The 20,915-nt window shown below is 38.9% G+C and overlaps 1 protein-coding gene and 1 pseudogene across 1 annotated transcript; both read left to right on the forward strand.

Annotated features, from left to right (window-relative positions):
• The first annotated feature begins 228 nt into the window (after positions 1 to 228).
• LOC125476066 lies at positions 229 to 1,479 on the forward strand. The gene is made up of 2 exons (XM_048581799.1): positions 229 to 691; positions 1,018 to 1,479. The coding sequence occupies exons 1-2, from the start codon at positions 259 to 261 to the stop codon at positions 1,044 to 1,046; spliced, it is 462 nt and encodes a 153-aa protein (XP_048437756.1). The 5' UTR covers positions 229 to 258; the 3' UTR covers positions 1,047 to 1,479.
• An 11,826-nt stretch (positions 1,480 to 13,305) lies between these two features.
• On the forward strand, positions 13,306 to 20,386 carry LOC103939731 (annotated as a pseudogene).
• Positions 20,387 to 20,915: the final 529 nt, after the last annotated feature.

Genomic DNA, 20,915 nt, shown 5'->3' on the forward strand with positions numbered 1-20,915 from the left:
CAGCAAGAAGGTAAAAGCTTTGTTCAACATCTTGGTTCTTTGAGAAGCATGTGGAATGAGTTAGATGTGTACAGACCTCACACAACTGATCTCTCTGTGCTCCTTAAAAGAACTGAAGAAGATAAAATTTTTCAATTATTGTCTAGCTTGAGCTCAGAATATGAGGATTTGAGAAGTCACATTCTCATGAACTCGGAGCTACCATCCTTCACTAGTATCTGTGCAACTATCCAACGTGAGGAAGTAAGGAGAAAAGTCATGAACAATGGTATAAAAACCAACGTGACAGAAGCTAGGGCTTACCTGACAAATGAAAAAAGATATAAAGGAAAAAACCCTCATTTAAAGTGCCTACATTGTGACAACATCGGGCATGTGAGAGACAAGTGCTGGATCCTACATCCAGAACTCAAACCTGACTTCATAAAGGATAAATCCGCACCAAAGACAAGTCGAGCACACCCTCGTGCCAACACTGCAACATCTTCATCTATCAACAATGTTGATACCTATCAACAGTTCACTGCAAATCCTGCCATCCTTTTAAATGAGTTCGCAGCGTATCTCCAACAAAAGAAGGGAAAAGAGGATGGATCGGTTGATCATGAAGATGGAAGTACTACTGCATTGATGGGCAAATTTGCAGGTTTTTTAGCTGATGCTGATTATGTACCTCAGACAGACTTGAAAGGTATCGTAACTGCTTTCCAAACTGCTCTTAAAATAAATGAGTTACATGATTTTTGGGTTGTAGATTCTGGTGCCACAGACCATATGACTAATCAAATGTCAAAGTTACATCGATTTGAGAAACTACATAATCCTTCACATGTATCTGTTGCTAATGGTGAAGGTGCTAGGATTGTAGGAAAGGGAAAAATCCACCTGATATCTGATCAAATAGAGTCTATGGCCCTATATGTCCCATCATTTCCATTTCAACTTCTCTCAGTGGGAAGAATCACAAATTCCTTAAATTGTTTGGCCATTTTTTCACCAAAAACTGTCATTTTTCAGGATTGTATAACCAAGAGGACGATTGGTGAGGGGTTTTACCTTGATGGTCTCTATTACATATCAAAAAGCTCTTCCTGTGGGTTCCATGCCAAGTCAAAGTCCATCCATACCTCCATTCAAGCTTCCACCTTGTGGCACCAACGACTAGCTCATCCATCTCAACCTATCTTATCCACCTTATTTCCTGACTTAGGCAAAGAATCAACCCACTGTGAAACTTGTCATTTGTCAAAGGCAACAAGACTACCTCTAGGGTCTTCGATGTCTAGAGTTTCTCATCTTTTTGAGCTTGTACACTCTGATATATGGGGACCAACAAATGAATCTTTTGATGGTTATAAATATTTCATAACTTTTGTTGATGATTATTCAAGAGCCACCTGGTTATATTTGTTAAAATCAAAAAGTGAGGTGATGGAAGTGTTTAAGGACTTTCACAACCTTGTCAAAAATCATTTTTCTTCTCAAATCAAAACCCTAAGGTCTGATAATGGCACAGAATACATGTCCCAAGTTATGACTCAATATTTGAGCAACAATGGCATCATACATCAAACTAGCTGTGTTGGCACACCCCAACAAAATGGTGTTGCCGAGAGAAAAAACCGAGATCTCCTTGAAAAAACTAGGGCATTGATGTTACAAATGAATGTACCAAAACGTTTTTGGTCTCAAAGCGTCATGACAGCAGCTTACCTGATCAACAGATTACCTAGTAGGGTTTTGGGGTTCAAATCCCCAATGGAGATAGTTAAGAACAGAAAGGTGGACTTGTCTCACCTTAAAGTCTTTAGATGCATCTGTTTTGTTCATGTTCAGTCATTACATCGAGACAAACTTGATCCTAGGGCAACTAAATGCATTTTCCTTGGCTACTCGTCCACACAAAAAGGGTATAAGTGTTATAATCCACAACTTAAGAGATTAATTGTTTCAAAGGATGTTCAATTTCATGAAACTAACTCTTATTACAGTAAGTCTCTGGATAATTGATGCGTTATTTATGCGCACACAAATTAAACCCTCTTTTTGTCAATTGTAGTAGAATGGATAAGTGAGGGATCGTTCTGGACCGGGGATTAGGAGGGATTGTTAATCACTTGGATTTTTGACTTAAAAACGTAAAAACAATATAAAACACTAAACTAAATTGATTTCTAACTAATTTGACAATAAAGTAAAGGGGGATTGTGTTTGGACGAGATTAAATTAAATGGACAAATTGTAATTAAAGGCAAAACGTAAATATGAATGAGATGAAAATATGGATGATGGAATAGCCAAGGGGTTCATCTCCACACATGTTATACTTGCATACAAAATTGATTCTCAGTTGGTCTTTCGATAAATTATGGAACTCGACACTTCAAGTTAATTAGGTCCGCTTAAATTAACTTTCAAATTTCCCTAGAATCATTGAATTGGATGAATATGCATCGCAAACAAATTATTCCTAACAAGTTCTCTATATGAACAGCATGATAAAGATACAAGTTAGAATCATTACGTTCTTTGGAAATTATAAGCATCGACAAGGCATTTGTAACTATGAAAAGCATGATACTCTTGCCAGGAATTCAATTAACGCAATTGTTTATAAGCAACCTCCACTACTTGTGAATATAAGTTCATAACGATTAGGTGAAATTCACTTATATTCTAGCGTCAGATTTATGCATGAAAATTAAGCGCGCATTCTTAATAAACATTCATAAATAAGTTATCAATCAAACGGTTAAACAAATTGAATCCAACATTCATGAAATCCCAACCAAAAGTAATCAATTCATATTGCAAGTATAACCATGGTTTCGAATCACCCCCTAGCTAACTAGGGGGATTTAGTTCCTCATAACTTTGAAATCAAAGAAACACCTAAACATTCCAACAACTCAAAACTTGAATTGTATGAACGTTTAAGCACTCTTCTCTTCCATTCCTTATACGTACAAAACAAAGAGAATTAAAATGAAACTTTGAAATCAAAGAAACACCTAAACATTCCAACAACTCAAACTTGAATTGTATGAACGTTTAGGCACTCTTCTCTTCCTCGTTGTTGTAGCACAAGGTTTAAGGATAGGTTGGTTGGGGGGATGGAAGTGTGGAATGGAGTGGAAATGGAGAAGATGGAGAAGGGGAAGTGTTTGTGTATTACAATGGAAAATGAGATGATTTGGTGAATGGAATGAATGGGTATTTATAGGAAGAGAATGGGTGTTAATGGATGTTTGTTTAAGGTATTTGGTGGATGGGAAAAGGTGTGGATGGTGGGAATTATGGTGGATGGATGGTTTAGTGGATTTAATTTAGGGTTTATTTAGGTGAATGTGGATGCATGGTTTAGTGGATGTAAAGGATAATGGGATGGTGTGGAATTAAAAGCTAAAAAAAATGGGATAATGGGCATTTAAGTGTGAATGGAATGGTGGGATGCACTAATGGAAATTATGAAATGGAATGGTGGGATGCACTAATGGAAATTATGGAATGGAATGGTGGGATGCACTAATTAGGAGGAAGAATTAGGGTGAAGGGCTTAATGCATGGATTTGGGCCAATTAGGGTGAAGGGCTTAATGCATGGATTTGGGCCTAAAATGCCTCCCCTTGCATGGCAAGGGAAAGGACTTGGGCTAAAGCCCATGGCAATGGCTGGAATTTGGGCTAGGGCATTCGTTTTGTGTCCTAAAGCGCCTACAAGGACTTCAAAGTGGCTAGAAAATACGGACGTTTAAGATTTAGGAAAGGTTACCAAAACGGGAAACTTAGGGTTAACTTTCCTAAAATAGAAAACCTTGTTTGAGTAGGATTCCTCGTTTTGGTAAGAATTCATCGTTGGAGTAGGAATTCGTCGTTTCTTCAAGTCTTCAACTCATTCATTCCTCTTTCGCTCCAAAAAGCTCCACTTTGCATCTTCTTGCACACTTTGGCCTTATAATCTGAAAATACACAAAAGTGGCCTTAAACACTGAAATAGATAAGTAAACACAACATAAATGCACGAGAACAAGCTAATTAAGTCGCATGAATATGCTCCTATCAAATTCCCCCACACTTAACTTTTGCTAGTCCTCGAGCAAAACAAAACAACTACAGTAAACAAAACGCAACAAAACATACAAAACATAACCTAAACCTTCCAACGTTTGCCTCAGGGATTTCCAATGAAATATGACATGTCTAAGATCATTACACACATAGCTTTTAGTCTTCTTTCCCCTCAAGCACATACTTACTCATAGTCACCATTCACTAGTTCGCATTTAATCAATTAAAACATATTTTGAATGTAGTAACATGCCTTAGAGAATTCCCTCAATTCCTCACTAGTTATGCACTCAATTTTCACTCAGATTTTCTGACTACACACCCTACACTAGTTATATGTGAGCAGATTGATGTAACATGAAAGACTAGTACTCACATATGTTATAAGAAAGAAAGCAATTTCTAGAGTAATTAAACGTGTTTGGATATGATCTCATGAATGGAATGCTACTACTTAGATGCGAGAACCAGTGACACCATATGCTCATACTAAATTCAAACTCCACAATTGAAATGCACAACACTCAAGATAGAAGTCAAGGGTTGTAACGGGGCTTGGGGTTTTGGCTAACAAGGGAAGGTAAGGATAAACAAACGTTCTTTAAGCAATAATAAGTAAAGTAATGAAATTAAGACCTAGAATTCCCTTAAAATGCAGAAATCAACTTTTAAACAAATAGGGGAGATTCAAACAACTCTTAGGGCCTAATTCATTGTTTTGGGCCCTTACTTCAACAACCAATACTTTTCAACTATTTTCAACTCTTTTTCCACTTTTTTTTTCTTTTCTTTTTTTTTTTTTTTTTTTTTAACCGTGCCTATGGCACAAAAACTCACATGAATACACTTTCCCCCACACTTATTTTCTGCACACATTAATCAAAGGGAATTCATTCATGCTTACTATGCTTCAAGAACAAGGGTAAGGATGGTCCTAATCTAGGCTAGGTGAGGATAATGTGGGTTAACAAAGAAAGTAGGCTACACAAGGCTCAACGGGGTTAAATCCTATAAAACAAATGAAAAGGGAAATATGGCAATTTGGCTATGGTGTTCACTACACAACTTCATCTTGAATACGTGTTATGCAAATCAATGACATGCTTTGAATGAAATGGGCATGAGTTCTAGCATTTGGAACTAAGTGATGAAACGCCTTTTAAGTAGCAACCAAGCAAAGAATAATGAGATCATGCAACGACTTTAGAAAACAAAGAATGCACAGATTTTAACTCTCCAAATAAACGTTTAAGCTCAAGTCTCACAGGGATGTAGTGTTAGTTTGAGCTCATTCCTTCAAGCATGTTATAAAAACTAATTTTTTTCTTTGTGATTACATGTGAATTCGTGAACTATAACTACAACCAAGCATAAACCAAAGAGTATATCAAACGTCCATCCATGTTTGTAACTTTCTTTAACAGTCATGTAATTAAAAACCAAATCCTCATCATTGTGTTGGAAGGTACCCTACGACACAAACACACAAAAACAACTCTTTTTGGGTTTTTCAAAACAATTTTTTCAAATTTTTATGGGATTTTCGAATTTTTAAGTCAAAACACACTAAAATAGTTTAAAAACATTTTAAAACAGCAAGGAACAACACTTGAAGTTATGGGTGATAAAATCCAACAAATTTGCATCAACATACTTAGTTACCCCCCCACACTTAAATCAAACATTGTCCTCAATGTGTTAAGCTTAAAACACACCAAACAAAAGAAAACATATAAAACAGCAACTAAACATACTAAACATGGCAGAATGTATCTATCAAAGAGAAGAGTTTTAGAGATGCAAATCTGGTTATGGAGTGTAAATTCCATCTTCTCCTTGGTGATTGCAGTGAGGCTTCATCTTGAATAATTCCACTGGCTTACTCTTGAACTGCGCTACTCCCATCGTTGATTTTCCTTTGTGCTACTCTTGAACTGGGTAGTAGGCTTCCTTTAGTCTCCCCCGAGGGTCTGAGCTTCCTCCTTTTATCTGTTTCTTTGTTCAATCTCTCCAATTCGTATTGAAGAGGGTTAGAGGATAGCTCAGCAAAGCTAGGTAAGCAACCAGGGAATAGAGTCCAGATAGACTCCAAGTGCCGGCTGATTGCTTCTTTCACTTTGCCATGCAAGTAATATCAAGGACAAAGGAAAAGACAGGGAAAGAGCATGATATGATATACCTTTGCTTTTGCCCTTGATGATATGAGATACCTTTGCTTTTGAAGAAGCGGTGAATGAATCAGCACATGTATTTGTGGTGCTGTTTCCTCCTGGGTCATCTGTACTCCAGGCATCTGGTATCATCTTTGGGGAAGAAGAAAGAATGGAGTATTTTGAAAGGCTTTACTGGGAGTGCGCCTTCAGAGGTGAGAAAGAGTTGGGCATTTTCTTCAGTTCTGTCTTGCCAAAAAAAAATGAAGGTCGACATATATAGGGAATTCAATAGCAAGTGGTGATACTGTTCTTTTACCGTTGTCGACAAACATTTTGATCCCGCAAATCCGGCTTTTTGGAATAGTGACGACTCTTCGATCTTTGAAGACGCCTCTTCGATAAAGCTGCACGCGTTTTCTGAAAAGCAGATAAAGCGTCGCCAAACTTTGCGCTTGTCGGCTAAAGACGTGTAGTTGCGATGATGGCCTCCACGTGTTGAACGCGATTTCTGAAAAGCCGAGGCTTTTCAAATTGGTGGACGCGTTGCCTTGGCTTTTTATAGAGCTATCGATCACCGCCAACTTACACACTCTGAAGATTTTCCATTCTTGAAACTCGTCTCCGGCCCTTTTTGAAAATCTACTCCGTCCACCCCTTTTCTTTTAACTTCGTGAACAATGGCTAGCTCATCCAACCCATCGAACCTTTGCTTAGATTTGAGTTTAAGCAGTGATCCGGTCGCGTCTCGTCAGGGTAAGGTATGGTGCCCGTCTTTCTTATCTTCCCATGGCCCTCTTACAGATGAGGACTCTGTGATGACGGATCCCACAACGGCTACGATAGTGGCTCGGAACCTCCTCACTCCCAAAGACAGTCAGCTGCTTTCTGGACGGTCCGATGAGTTGGCCGTTCAAGAGTCCTTGGCTCTTAGCGTTCAGTGCGCTGGCTCTGTGTCCAACATGGGCCAACGCCTTCTTGCTCGCTCCCGTCAGGTTGAATCCTTGATGGCGGAGGTGGAGAGTCTTAAGCAGGAGATCAAACAGCTTAAGTATGAGAACCGAAGTTTGCACGTGCTCGCCAACAATTATTCAACAGGCATGAAGAGGAAGCTTGATGAGCTTGATGACCGTCAACGGTTTGCAGCTTTCTTCCAGAGGCACCTCTTTCCTGGGTCATCCAGCGTTCCACCAAGGTTTGAGGCCTTGAATGATCTATCTTTGGTACCTCCCGCTCCGATGCCTTCCGCTCCGATGCCTCTTGCTCCAATGCCTTCTGCTCCGATACCTCCTGTTCCGAGAGTGTTGCCACGTAGTGGGGCCTCAAGTACACAACCTTTGTGAATACTCCATCTTTCTGCCATGTTTTTTTTTTTTTTTTTTTTTTTTTCATCACTCGGAAATCAATAAACAAGCTTTATTCACTGTATTGGGTTGCCTCCCAAGTAGCGCTTGCTTTAACGTCGTACAGCCGGACGATGAACTCAATCACTCCAGGATATGTTCACGAATCGGATGAGAACTCCGAGTCATGAACTAGTACCTAAAACAAGAAACAAAACAAATTTAAGAATCTAGAAAAATAAAAACAAACGAAAATAAAACAATCCAAGGGATTAGCAAAGTTGCTAATCCCCGGCAACGGCGCCAAAATTTGATGCGTTATTTATGCGCACACAAATTAAACCCTCTTTTTGTCAATTGTAGTAGAATGGATAAGTGAGGGATCGTTCTGGACCGGGGATTAGGAGGGATTGTTAATCACTTGGATTTTTGACTTAAAAACGTAAAAACAATATAAAACACTAAACTAAATTGATTTCTAACTAATTTGACAATAAAGTAAAGGGGGATTGTGTTTGGACGAGATTAAATTAAATGGACAAATTGTAATTAAAGGCAAAACGTAAATATGAATGAGATGAAAATATGGATGATGGAATAGCCAAGGGGTTCATCTCCACACATGTTATACTTGCATACAAAATTGATTCTCAGTTGGTCTTTCGATAAATTATGGAACTCGACACTTCAAGTTAATTAGGTCCGCTTAAATTAACTTTCAAATTTCCCTAGAATCATTGAATTGGATGAATATGCATCGCAAACAAATTATTCCTAACAAGTTCTCTATATGAACAGCATGATAAAGATACAAGTTAGAATCATTACGTTCTTTGGAAATTATAAGCATCGACAAGGCATTTGTAACTATGAAAAGCATGATACTCTTGCCAGGAATTCAATTAACGCAATTGTTTATAAGCAACCTCCACTACTTGTGAATATAAGTTCATAACGATTAGGTGAAATTCACTTATATTCTAGCGTCAGATTTATGCATGAAAATTAAGCGCGCATTCTTAATAAACATTCATAAATAAGTTATCAATCAAACGGTTAAACAAATTGAATCCAACATTCATGAAATCCCAACCAAAAGTAATCAATTCATATTGCAAGTATAACCATGGTTTCGAATCACCCCCTAGCTAACTAGGGGGATTTAGTTCCTCATAACTTTGAAATCAAAGAAACACCTAAACATTCCAACAACTCAAAACTTGAATTGTATGAACGTTTAAGCACTCTTCTCTTCCATTCCTTATACGTACAAAACAAAGAGAATTAAAATGAAACTTTGAAATCAAAGAAACACCTAAACATTCCAACAACTCAAACTTGAATTGTATGAACGTTTAGGCACTCTTCTCTTCCTCGTTGTTGTAGCACAAGGTTTAAGGATAGGTTGGTTGGGGGGATGGAAGTGTGGAATGGAGTGGAAATGGAGAAGATGGAGAAGGGGAAGTGTTTGTGTATTACAATGGAAAATGAGATGATTTGGTGAATGGAATGAATGGGTATTTATAGGAAGAGAATGGGTGTTAATGGATGTTTGTTTAAGGTATTTGGTGGATGGGAAAAGGTGTGGATGGTGGGAATTATGGTGGATGGATGGTTTAGTGGATTTAATTTAGGGTTTATTTAGGTGAATGTGGATGCATGGTTTAGTGGATGTAAAGGATAATGGGATGGTGTGGAATTAAAAGCTAAAAAAAATGGGATAATGGGCATTTAAGTGTGAATGGAATGGTGGGATGCACTAATGGAAATTATGAAATGGAATGGTGGGATGCACTAATGGAAATTATGGAATGGAATGGTGGGATGCACTAATTAGGAGGAAGAATTAGGGTGAAGGGCTTAATGCATGGATTTGGGCCAATTAGGGTGAAGGGCTTAATGCATGGATTTGGGCCTAAAATGCCTCCCCTTGCATGGCAAGGGAAAGGACTTGGGCTAAAGCCCATGGCAATGGCTGGAATTTGGGCTAGGGCATTCGTTTTGTGTCCTAAAGCGCCTACAAGGACTTCAAAGTGGCTAGAAAATACGGACGTTTAAGATTTAGGAAAGGTTACCAAAACGGGAAACTTAGGGTTAACTTTCCTAAAATAGAAAACCTTGTTTGAGTAGGATTCCTCGTTTTGGTAAGAATTCATCGTTGGAGTAGGAATTCGTCGTTTCTTCAAGTCTTCAACTCATTCATTCCTCTTTCGCTCCAAAAAGCTCCACTTTGCATCTTCTTGCACACTTTGGCCTTATAATCTGAAAATACACAAAAGTGGCCTTAAACACTGAAATAGATAAGTAAACACAACATAAATGCACGAGAACAAGCTAATTAAGTCGCATGAATATGCTCCTATCAATAATACAAGTCAGGGGGAGATTATCTTGGACATGTTTCCACTGCCAAGGACTGAGATACTCAATAATGCGGGTGATCAAACTCACACAATGGATCTTGTGGCTCCAAATCAACCGGATTCATATGACGACAGCAACATGCCTGTAGAAGATGAAACTCTACGTAGTATTGGTCCTGAATAACCTTCAGAAGAGTCTCTTCCTACCATACCTCGACGAAATCCAACTCGTGAGAGGCACCCACCAGCAAGACTGCAAGACTTTATTACGTACAAGCTCAAGCACCCCTTATCCAACTACTGTTCTTATCAAAAGTTGTCACACAATTACACTGCCTATTTGAGTAATATATCTGCGCATGAAGAGCCTTAATCATTTCAAGAAGCTAACCAATCCCAAGTGTGGCAGCAAGCAATGCAGGATGAACTGCATGCACTCGATCAACATAAAACCTGGAGCATTGTGCCACTGCCCAAAGGAAAGAAGATAGTAGGCTGCAGGTGGATATACAAGATTAAATTCAACTCGGATGGGTCTATTGAAAGACACAAGGCACGATTAGTGGCCCGTGGCTTCACTCAAACATTTGATGTGGATTACAAGGAAACCTTTGCCCCCGTTGCAAAGATGAACACAGTGCGCGTACTCGTCTGTGGCTGTCAACAAAGGATGGCCTATGTATCAAATGGATGTAAAAAACGCCTTTTTACATGGTGAGCTTGAAGAAGACGTCTACATGAGATTACCACCGGGTCACTCTCAAAGTCATAAACAGGATGTTGTGTGTAAACTGCACAAATCAATTTATGGTCTTAAACAATCACCGAGAGCCTGGTATGCTAAGCTTAGTTCAGTCCTTATCAGTGTTGGTTTTGGAAGAAGCAATGCGGACTCCTCTTTATTTGTACGCTCAGGCACCGCTGGTACATTGGTTGTTCTTGTGTATGTTGATGACTTGATCATCACCGGAGATAACCCTGAAGAAATCAAAGAACTCAAGCACTCCCTTCAGCAACACTTTGCAATAAAAGATCTTGGTGTTCTGAGATACTTCCTTGGCATCGAAATGGCTACATCTCACAAGGGCTTCTTCCTTAACCAGCGCAAATATGTTCTGGATCTTCTTAAGGAAGCAAACATGAGTGATGCTAAACCGGTCCCTACACCTCTTGACATTAAACTTAAGGTCAGCTTAGAGGGTCAATCTCTTCCAAACATAAGTTATTATTAGCGGTTGGTTGGTAAGTTGATATACCTGACCATCACAAGGCCCGACATTACCTATGCTGTCAGTATTGCTAGCCAATTTATGCACTCTCCCACGATGGAGCACTTTAACCTAGTCAAAAGGATACTTCGGTGTCTAGAAGGTTCTGTGGGACGTGGTATAATCATGAAGAAAAATGCAAGCACTCAGATTACAGGTTATTGTGATGCAGATTGGGCTGGCAATTCCATTGATCGTAAGTCTACAACGGGATTTTGCACGTTTGTGGGAGGCAACCTTGTCTCATGGAAAAGCAAAAAACAAACTGTCGTTGCAAGATCCAGTGCTGAGGCAGAATATCGGGCAATGGCATCTACTGCGTGTGAACTAATCTGGCTCAAAGGTTTACTGTGTGACTTAGGTGTTTTCAATCATCAATCCATGTCCCTTTTCTGTGACAATCAGGCTGCAATGCACATTGCTTCCAACCCAGTTTTTCATGAGAGAACCAAGCACATTGAAGTCGATTGTCACTATGTTCGTACACAAGTTCAATCTCAGGTTATCCAAACGCATTTTGTAAGGAGCTCGGATCAACTTGCGGACCTATTCACAAAATCATTGACCTCTCATCAGTTTCAGCTTCTTCTTGGCAAGCTTGGATCTATCAACCTTTTGGATCCAGCTTGAGGGGGAGTATTGGATGTGTCATTATTAAAAGTAGGGTGGATAACAGCTCAGCTGCTATTGGTGTTTAGCTGTTGCTTTCGGTCCTCCATCATCTATTGTTTTTATCCATTGCTTTCGGCCCTTCTTCACTGTAAAGCTAAAGTTAGATAATAGATTAAGATTAGTGGGATTGGAGGTCATCATTATGTTGGCTTAGCTGCCATGGTCCTCCTTTCTTCTTCACGTTTTTCTTCTCCCATATATGTTGCATCGTGTAATGTTTTTCAGATATGAAATATACATCAAACATTCAATAATATGTATATAATACTTTCAGATTACATCCAGGGTATTGAGAAACCCTATCTACAAGGAAAGTTTGAAATTCAAAAATATGCAACGTAAGCCAACTCAACGTGTACACACTTAGGATGTAGTGCGGCGAGTTAGCTACATGAAGTTTCCTCTAAGAGTTTCCCTATGGGTCTGCGCCTTTACTGTGATGAACCAAACGTATTGGGAGAGATTTGTGATAGGGTTACTCCTAATATTTGAATATCAATCTCGTCGATTTCATAAGTATCATACCAAATCTCATCAATCGAATCATTTTGATCTTCCAAATCATTCTCACAGGAGGTTCGGACCTCTTCTTTTTTTATTTTTATTTTTTGTTTTTTCCTGATCCTTTGATCCAACAAAATTAACTTTTAAATTTCATCGAATTGGAGAAAAGCATATTGGATAATGATTGTGAGGCCCAAATTGAATTTCGGCTACAATGTGATTCACTAATCCTCACCTCATAATCTCTATTTATAGTAATCATGATAGGCTTAGGGTGTAGATGCGTTAACGTGCTCAAGTCAAGCTCATCTAGTTAGCATAAGAGTAATGCTATACTTACCACATTTTTCATACTACATTTGTACCTCTTTTTCGATAGAGGTAGGGCCCACCGACACGTGCGGGTCCCGTCTTCATTGAAGAGGGGGTACAATGAACGTCTTTATTAGAATATTTTTTGTTCCTCATTTCAGGCAATTGGCAATAATTTTTCTGGGAAGTAGTATGAAAAATGTGATAAAAGTACCATTTTTGTTTAATTATATGGAAATAAGGATAAAATCTTTGTCGTTGATCAATTTTCACATCACATTGATGACGAGTTCAAAGCAAAATTAAAAAGACGTAAATAGAAGCACGCGCAAACCAACAAATAGAAAAACATCTGGTTCAACACCAATAATTGACCACATAACAGCATAAAGCGGGACACTTCTGATGAATTAAGTAAATTTTTTTTCTCAATAGTTGTATTAAGGACAATTGTGTTGCTAAAGATAAACCTTATTTGTTACGTTAGTTGTTTCTTAGTTAGGATCAGCTGTCAATACAACTGCATGCCAAAGCCTCATATATATAATATATATACACACAAATGTAATCTTATTGTTCATTTAATTAAATCATAATTTGTTTAATAGTTGTATGCCAGAGTTGGCGGTTTAAATCAACCCATTTTTCTGAAATCTTGAGCTGAGGCTTATTTGATTGGTCTTATTGGAGCTAGCAAGCAGCAACCATGTCTATGGCGGCAGGGCTTGCTGGGGAGGACTTTTCCCGGCAGACCAGCAGTCGGGGGAGCTGGCGGTCTGCGAGTGTGAGGGAGATGTGGAACGCGCCAGACGCTTTTCAGCGAAGCGGGCGGCAGCAGGTGATGAGTGAGGAGGAGGAGCTCAAGTGGGCGGCCATAGAGAGGCTGCCCACATATGACAGGATGAGGAGGGGGATGCTGAGGCAGACCATGAGCAATGGGAAGGTTGTGACTGAAGAAGTTGATACGTCGAATCTTGGGGAGCAAGAAAAGAAGCGGTTGATGGACAGCATACTTAGGGCTGTGGAGAATGACAATGAGAAGTTCTTGAAGAAACTGAAAGCCAGAAATGAAAGGTTTGTGATTTGTATTCTGTTTTTGTTGAATTGGGGTTTTGATATATTTTGCTTGTTTGGTTGGCAAAAATCGAGTTCGGTTTTGAATGTTTTTGGTTGATTGGAAACAGGGTTGGGATTGATGTTCCTAAAGTTGAGGTTAGATTTGAGAAAGTATCAATAGAGGGAGATGCATATGTTGGCAGCAGAGCACTTCCAACACTGCTAAATTCTTCCTTGAACATGATAGAGGTACTTTACAAAATATATCTTGATACTAAAATTTCATTGTTTATTTCTAAATTTGTATGATGAGCTCACAGAGTTGTAAATTTCTATGGATATGAATAGGGAATAATTGGAATGCTTAAACTCTTACCGTCAAAGAAAAGAAATGTTCAGATTCTCCAAGATGTGAGCGGCATCGTGAGGCCATCCAGGTATGCTCAAGATCTTTGCAGATTTAATCTCTTTCCTGGTCTCGTGTTACGTTTTTCTGTATCAATAACAATTCATTATTCCGAAAGAATTTAAGAGCTTGGTTTCTTTGTTTCCAGGATGACACTGCTTCTGGGACCTCCTTCATCGGGAAAAACAACACTTCTAAAAGCGCTCGCAGGAAAACTTGACAAGGATCTAAGGGTTTGTAATCCTCTCGAACTCCTTACATTTTATTCGGTTGTTCTATTGCAGACGAGCACCTACATGTTTCGTGTTTCTTTTACATGTATATGTATTGAAGTAGGGGTTATGAACAGGTAACTGGAAAAGTGACCTACTGTGGCCATGAATTTGAGGAATTTGTGCCTCAAAGAACCTCAGCTTACATTAGCCAGCATGATCTTCATTATGGTGAGATGACTGTTCGTGAAACGTTGGACTTTTCCGGACGTTGCCTGGGAGTTGGAACCAGGTATGATATGCTGGTAGAGTTGTCTAGACGGGAGAAAGATTCCGGTATCAAACCAGACCCTGAAATCGATGCAGTCATGAAAGCCACATCTTTGTCTGGCCAGAAAGCGAGTTTGATCACGGATTACGTTCTCAAGGTTTGTAAATTCAATAATAAGAATGTGTTGTTGAGCTCTTATTGTACAAGCCTAACTATTTTTGTTCTTCTGACAGATACTCGGATTAGATGTCTGTGCTGATACGGTTGTTGGTGATGACATGAAAAGGGGCATATCTGGTGGACAAAGGAAACGTGTAACTACCGGTATGAGACTCTACGTCATATTACACCAGTACGAGTGCGTGTAGTATGTCGACCGTGATAGCACAGGCTAAATGCATGATTAATGTATTTTACTTTGATTTACTAGAAACCTAGGAACCAATCCCATTATTTTCAAAAGGTGGTTTTGTGTCTTGAAATTCTTCAATTCATATTGGAATAATAGGACTGATAAGTCATCTGCAAACATTTGCCTGTAACTATAACTGGAAGTCGTTTCCCATAATGCAGGAGAAATGTTGGTTGGACCAGCGAAAGCGTTCTTCATGGACGAAATTTCAACAGGGCTGGACAGTTCCACTACCTTTCAGATTGTCAAGTTCATGAGGCAAATGGTTCACATTCTCGATGTGACAATGATCATCTCTCTTTTGCAGCCTGCACCAGAAACATATGATCTCTTTGATGACATTATCCTTATTTCTGAGGGTCAGATTGTGTACCAAGGCCCACGAGAGAATGTGCTTGAATTCTTCGAACATATGGGGTTCAGATGCCCCGAGAGAAAAGGTGTTGCAGATTTCTTGCAAGAAGTGACCTCAAAGAAGGATCAAGAACAATACTGGTTTAAGAAGAGCGAACCATTCAGATATGTCTCTGTAGCTGATTTTGCACAAGCTTTCACCACTTTTCATGTTGGCCAACGTATTGTTGAACACCTAAGAGTTCCGTATGACAAAACAACAGCCCATTCTGCTGCCTTGGTGAAGGAAAAGTATGGAATAAGCAGTATGGAGCTTTTCAAGGCATGCTTTGCAAGGGAATGGTTGCTGATGCAGCGTAACTCATTTGTGTACATATTCAAGATTGTGCAGATAGGAATCATGGCTACAATTACTTTCACTGTATTCTTCAGAACAGAAATGAAACCTGGGCAGTTGGGGGATTCGGCAAAATACATGGGAGCATTATTTTTCAGTCTCATTAACGTCATGTTTAATGGAGTGGCAGAGCTTTCAATGACAGTTTTCAGGCTTCCGGTGTTCTTTAAACAAAGGGATGCCTTATTCTTCCCTGGATGGGCTTTTGCCTTGCCCATTTGGCTAACCAGAATTCCTATTTCGTTTATGGAATCCTTCATATGGATCTGTTTGACATACTACACCATTGGATTTGCACCTGCGGCCAGTAGGTAAGCTTTAATTTATCAATCTTATTATTATCGGAAACTTTTTCTTCATGTTGCTACATGAATCATGAAAGATATACATCCTAGTTATTCTTTTGTTTGACGTATGTACAATATGTTCAGGTTCTTCAAACAGCTCTTGGCTTACTTTGGTACACATCAAATGGCACTAGGCCTCTTCCGTTTCATAGCTGGCCTTGGAAGATCAGAGATTCGAGCGAACACTATTGGTTCCTTTGCATTGCTAATAGTGTTTGTCCTAGGAGGCTTTATTGTTTCTAAAAGTATGAAATCTCTCTTTAATTGACAACCTAAGTCACTGGACGTAGCAGCTTGATACTTTTATCGTTGCCATGTTTGAATCAACAAAGTGTTAAAGTTTTAGTTTCTTTCTTATAATTTGAAATGTTCACAATATTCTCAATTTGGTGTGCAGATGACCTCGAGCCGTGGATGCTATGGAGCTACTATATTTCACCTATGATGTATGGACAAAATGCGATTGCCATCAATGAATTTCTTGACGAAAGATGGAGCACTGTAAGTTCTATCAAATCTAAGTTGAGTTCTCCTTATATGGTAATATTAACAATGAGCTTAACAAATAACAAACTGTGTGATTTCTTTTTCACAGCCTGTCCCCAACGCCGCTGAAAACACAGTTGGAAAGGTCCTTCTGAAGGGAAGAGGCCTGTTTACCACAGAGACTTGGTTTTGGATTTGTATTGGCGCACTTTTCGGGTTTTCTGTTCTTTTTAATCTTCTTTTCGTTGCAGCATTGACCTTCTTAGACCGTAAGTGAATTATGTTCCATCTTTTTTACTCATTGGTACTAGTGAACCAGGATCATTGGTTTAAGTTCTGATTATTTGCTTTCTCTTTTAACTAAATTGCAGCAATTGTAGATAATAAAACCTTGATCGATAATGACGACTCTGAAAATAAGAGCAAGCGACGATTCAATCCAGAAGGTATAATGTTATATTTCTTGTGGATCTTAATTTGCATATGCATTATAACAAAACCTACCGCATAAAACTTACATCTCATTGTCTAATACAAAATGACTAACGTCTGGTACTGATATGCAAGTGAGAAATCAAGCCAAAAAAGGAATGGTTTTGCCCTTCGAGCCCCTTTCACTTGCTTTCAACCATATGAACTACTACGTGGATATGCCTCCTGTAAGTAACTTTGCGTCTATTTTCTTTGATATGCTAACTTCAAGCAATCAACGTGAGTACTTACAAATTAACAAGGCATTAAACGAAATGAAAAATGAGTTTCTGCTCATTGGTCTAGAAGTGACTGTTTTAGTCTTGCAATCGATCATACATATGATGGCAAACACATGTAATTGGTCAATTGGGTCTTAATATTTGTGTTCCTTACCAGGAAATGAAGAGCCAAGGTATTGAAGAGACTCGACTCCAACTTCTACGAGATGTTAGTGGGGCATTTAGGCCTGGTGTTCTGACTGCATTGGTTGGTGTCAGTGGTGCTGGAAAGACAACCTTGATGGATGTTTTAGCTGGAAGAAAGACCGGTGGGTACATTGAAGGAAGTATTACCATCTCTGGATACCCAAAGATCCAAGCCACATTTGCTCGGGTCAGCGGTTACTGTGAACAGAATGACATTCATTCACCATATGTTACTGTTTATGAATCTCTCGTATACTCTGCCTGGTTACGTCTTCCCAAGGATGTCACGAAGGATAAACGAAAGGTACGTAATTTATTTTAACCACTTTGACTTTTGAGTAGTTCTACCATTCAATTTGTGATCACTTGCAATTCAGTCTTTATTTACTTTTTTCTTTCTGTTTCTGTAGATGTTTGTTGATGAGGTCATAGATTTGGTCGAGCTTAATCCATTGAGGGATGCTTTAGTTGGACTTCCAGGAGTTAATGGACTTTCAACTGAGCAGAGAAAAAGGCTCACTATTGCCGTAGAATTGGTTGCTAATCCATCTATCATCTTCATGGATGAGCCGACATCAGGTCTTGATGCTAGAGCAGCTGCTATTGTTATGCGTACTGTAAGAAACACTGTGGATACAGGACGAACTGTTGTTTGCACTATTCACCAACCTAGCATTGACATTTTCGAGGCTTTTGATGAGGTATAATATGATCCCAAATCTATCAAATCTGTAACATTGTTCAGTATTTTTTTTGTGCCATATTTCACCCCGATTTTGTTTTCTGTTGCAGCTGTTCCTAATGAAAAGAGGAGGACGTGTGATTTATGCTGGACCTCTAGGTGATCGGTCTCACAAGCTCGTTCAATATTTCGAGGTAGGTTAATACACTAGCTTTCATGTTAAATTTCCTTCCAATGATCCAAACTCCTCTATTTGATCGAATCCTGACTTGGGGCTAAAGCCAAGTTCAGGAAGAAAAATTTTCAAACATCAGATAAACTTGTTATATAGCAAAGTAATTAACAGGTACATGTTTGACTTATCCAAAACATCATGCAGGCTCTTCCAGGGGTTCCGAAGATCAAAGAGGGTTACAATCCCGCTACCTGGATGTTAGACGTTAGCTCTGCTGCCGTTGAGGCTCAAAATGACGTAGACTTTGCAGAAATATTTGCAAACTCTGATCTCTATAGGTAAGTTACGTGTAAACATTTCAATCGTAGCCATGCACTTGTCTGTTTGTGTTTAAAAATTTGTATCTTTGTTTCACCTGTTCAGGAGAAACCAGGAACTTATCAAGGAACTAAGCACACCACAACCAGGCTCCAAAGATCTTTACTTCCCCACCCAATTCTCCCAAAGCTTTTTAACTCAATGCAAAGCGTGCTTCTGGAAACAACACTGGTCATACTGGAGGAACTCGCAGTACAATGCGATTAGATTTTTCATGACAGTTTCCGTTGGAATTATATTTGGTATTATCTTTTGGAACAAAGGAAAGAAAATGTAAGTTTAAGAACTTTATGATCACCTATATTCTTATAATTTAATTTGATTTTTTGACCCACTTGAATTCTTTCACCAATTAAGAATTTTGTATTTCTGAGAGTTGTTAGTTAAATAATATTCAACTGCATATTGACTTGTGAACAGGAACACACAGCAAGACATTATGAATCTGTTGGGGGCAGGATACGGTGCTGTTCTTTTCCTTGGGGCGGGCAATGCTTCTGCTGTGCAATCTGTTATTGCTGTTGAACGAACAGTTTTCTACCGTGAAAGAGCTGCTGGGATGTATTCCGAGTTGCCTTATGCATTTTCTCAGGTAATATATTGGAAATTATGCTCAGGGTTATGTGTTTGGTTGCTTTTGTGTATTGATTCATGATTTTGGTGTTGTAGGTGGCTATTGAGACATTTTACGTGTTAATCCAAACCTTTGCGTATTCCCTTATTTTGTATGGCATGATTGGGTTCAATTGGAAGGCGGACAAATTTTTGTACTTCTACTACTTCATATTCATGTGCTTCACATACTTCTCCATGTATGGGATGATGGCGGTTGCCCTAACTCCCGGTCCCCAAATTGCTGCAATTGTTATGGGCTTCTTCATGAGCTTCTGGAACTTGTTCTCTGGTTTCCTCATCCCACGAACGGTATGTCATAAGTTATTCTTCTTACTTTCATGCCTTAGAATGTTGAACAAATGAATTATAAGGACAACATGCAGCAAATTGTTGTTATAAGTCATTAGTATTTGCATGATTGAGCAGGTGATCATAAAAAAGCCAAATATATGCAGATTGCTCATCGGAGTTTACTTATATCTTATTTACCTTGTTATGGATGATCTCCGTTACTAGTGTATTCCTAACAATTAAATCTCGATATTGCAGCTAATTCCCATCTGGTGGAGGTGGTACTACTGGGGTTCTCCAATCGCCTGGACAATCTATGGCCTCTTTGCGTCTCAAATGGGAGATGTTAAGACTCTAGTCGAAATTCCTGGTGAGAAGTCTAAGCCAGTGGATCAGTTCCTGAAGGACTATTTGGGCTTTGAAGAGGATTTTGTAATCCCCGTAGTGTTTGCTCATGTTGGTTGGGTCCTTCTCTTCTTCTTTCTCTTTGCCTACGGCATCAAGTACCTTAACTTCCAAAGAAGATAAGCAACTTCACTCCGCAGAAATGTGTCAATTAACGATCACAAAAACATTTTCACTTGGAATTATTGTGTGTAGTTATTTATTCTTTGAATGATCAATAAAAGTCATGCATTTTTCAAATAAGAGTTCGTATGAAAACAGCACATGTGCTGTATTTTGACGAGGTATTAGCAAAGTAGTATGAGATTTAGTCTATATTAGTAAGAAATCGCAGGAAAAACATCATCGTCAAAGACAACCCGTCTCGTCATAGATTTTCAAAAGAACATCAACCAAACTGGCAAAACCCGTCTCGTTAGTTTTCCTTTATTTAAAAAGAACATCAACCACCAAACTGGCAAAACCCGTCTCGTTAGTTTTCCTTTATTTAAAAAGAACATCTACCAAACTGGCAAACTCTAATAGAATAAAAAATGTCACACCATTGTTAACCATAATCCATTAATTCAGAAAATAGATTTTATGAACGAATGCCACTTAGAAAATGAACAAACTGTTGATGGAATATAGGCGAACTATCGAGCTTTCCGAAATGCATGTTTGGAAGGATACAGAGATCGCCTTCGCCTTCCCCCGCCTTCCCCTTCGTCTTGAATTTCAGTGAAACGTAGTGTCTAATGATTGGGCTAGAAATAGAAGTTTTATACTTCACCACGCAAATCCTCCTTCTGCAGAAAACACAACCTAATTGAAACATACTGTTTGGACCTAAAATTACACCATCGGTCCG

Source organism: the organism of the source record quoted next, unplaced genomic scaffold, assembly GCF_019419815.1.
Source record: "Pyrus x bretschneideri cultivar Hongxiangsu unplaced genomic scaffold, Pyrus_bretschneideri_v1 Contig17, whole genome shotgun sequence".
Lineage (NCBI taxonomy): Eukaryota > Viridiplantae > Streptophyta > Magnoliopsida > Rosales > Rosaceae > Pyrus > Pyrus x bretschneideri.